A 970-nucleotide genomic window follows, 5' to 3' on the forward strand; every position below is an offset into this window, starting at 1 on the left:
CAGCAGGGCGCAGCGCGCGCTCGACCTGCGGGAGCTGGCACAGATGTACCAGGTGCCGCGCCTCGAGCTGCTCTGCGCGCAGGCGCTGCAGGAGAGCGTCGCGCCGGCGACCGCCGTGCCGCTGCTCGAGGCGGCGCACACGATGGGCGACGGGCGGCTCCTCGCGCAGTGCCGCCGCTACGTGGCCGACCACGCCGCCGAGGTGCGGGCGAGCGGCGGCGTGGAGCAGCTGCGCGACCTGGGCGTGGCCAAGGGGCTGCTCGGCGACGCGCTCGACCAGGTGGCGGAGCTGAAGAAGGGGGCACTGCGCGCTGCAGCGGACTGATGTGGCCCCTTTGTGAGTGCGCGCACCGCGCCAATACCTGCATAGATTTCTGCCCGCTGCCCTGCGCCTTCCGTGGTTCCGTCTGCACACACCACGCGCGGCTCTCACGAGTCACGTCTCTGTCAGCTGAGCCCTGGCGCCTGGGCGCCGTCGGCCGCGGTAGAAGCTAGTATACGTAAGGACTCTACGTTACGATTTTTGTATATTGCCCAAATGCTTTGTCATGTGTGTGTGGAAGACTCGCCGTCTGGCTGTGCCACGTGCCCTCCAGGTCCAGCGCCCTCCACCGGGCAGCGCGCGTCGCGAGCTGCGCGAGCGCATCAGTAGTGCCGCGACTTGTGGTCCGTCGTCGCCAAGCTGCAGAACATGTGCGAACCAGTGCTTATGACGCTCAAGGAGTAGGCGCGGAGCGCCGCGCGCGGAGCGCGCCCCGAAGAAAATTTTGAGGGTTGTGGAGGGCTAGATGCGATTTCTATTAAGAGTTTGACTCACACGCTAGGAACCAATCGGCCCACCCACAGGCCCAATCTCGAGTGGCGGCGCTCCGCGCCTACCCATGCAGCGGCGCGCTCCGCGCGTGTTCTGCAGCGGCGCGCTCCGCGCGTGTCTCTGGGCGCTACATGCCCATCCTGAGCAGATCTAAGA

At 67.0% G+C, this 970-nt stretch overlaps 1 protein-coding gene across 1 annotated transcript; it reads left to right on the forward strand.

The window, feature by feature from the left end:
• Positions 1–43: 43 nt before the first annotated feature.
• On the forward strand, positions 44–727 carry EMIHUDRAFT_255317 (hypothetical protein; the record flags this gene model as incomplete). The annotated part of the gene is made up of 2 exons (XM_005773614.1): positions 44–280; positions 653–727. 2 exons carry the CDS (start codon positions 44–46, stop codon positions 725–727), a joined length of 312 nt encoding a protein of 103 aa, XP_005773671.1.
• Between the last annotated feature and the right edge of the window lie 243 nt (positions 728–970).

Source organism: Emiliania huxleyi (genome assembly GCF_000372725.1).
Source record: "Emiliania huxleyi CCMP1516 unplaced genomic scaffold EMIHUscaffold_3320, whole genome shotgun sequence".
In the NCBI taxonomy this organism is placed as follows: Eukaryota; Haptophyta; order Isochrysidales; family Noelaerhabdaceae; genus Emiliania; species Emiliania huxleyi.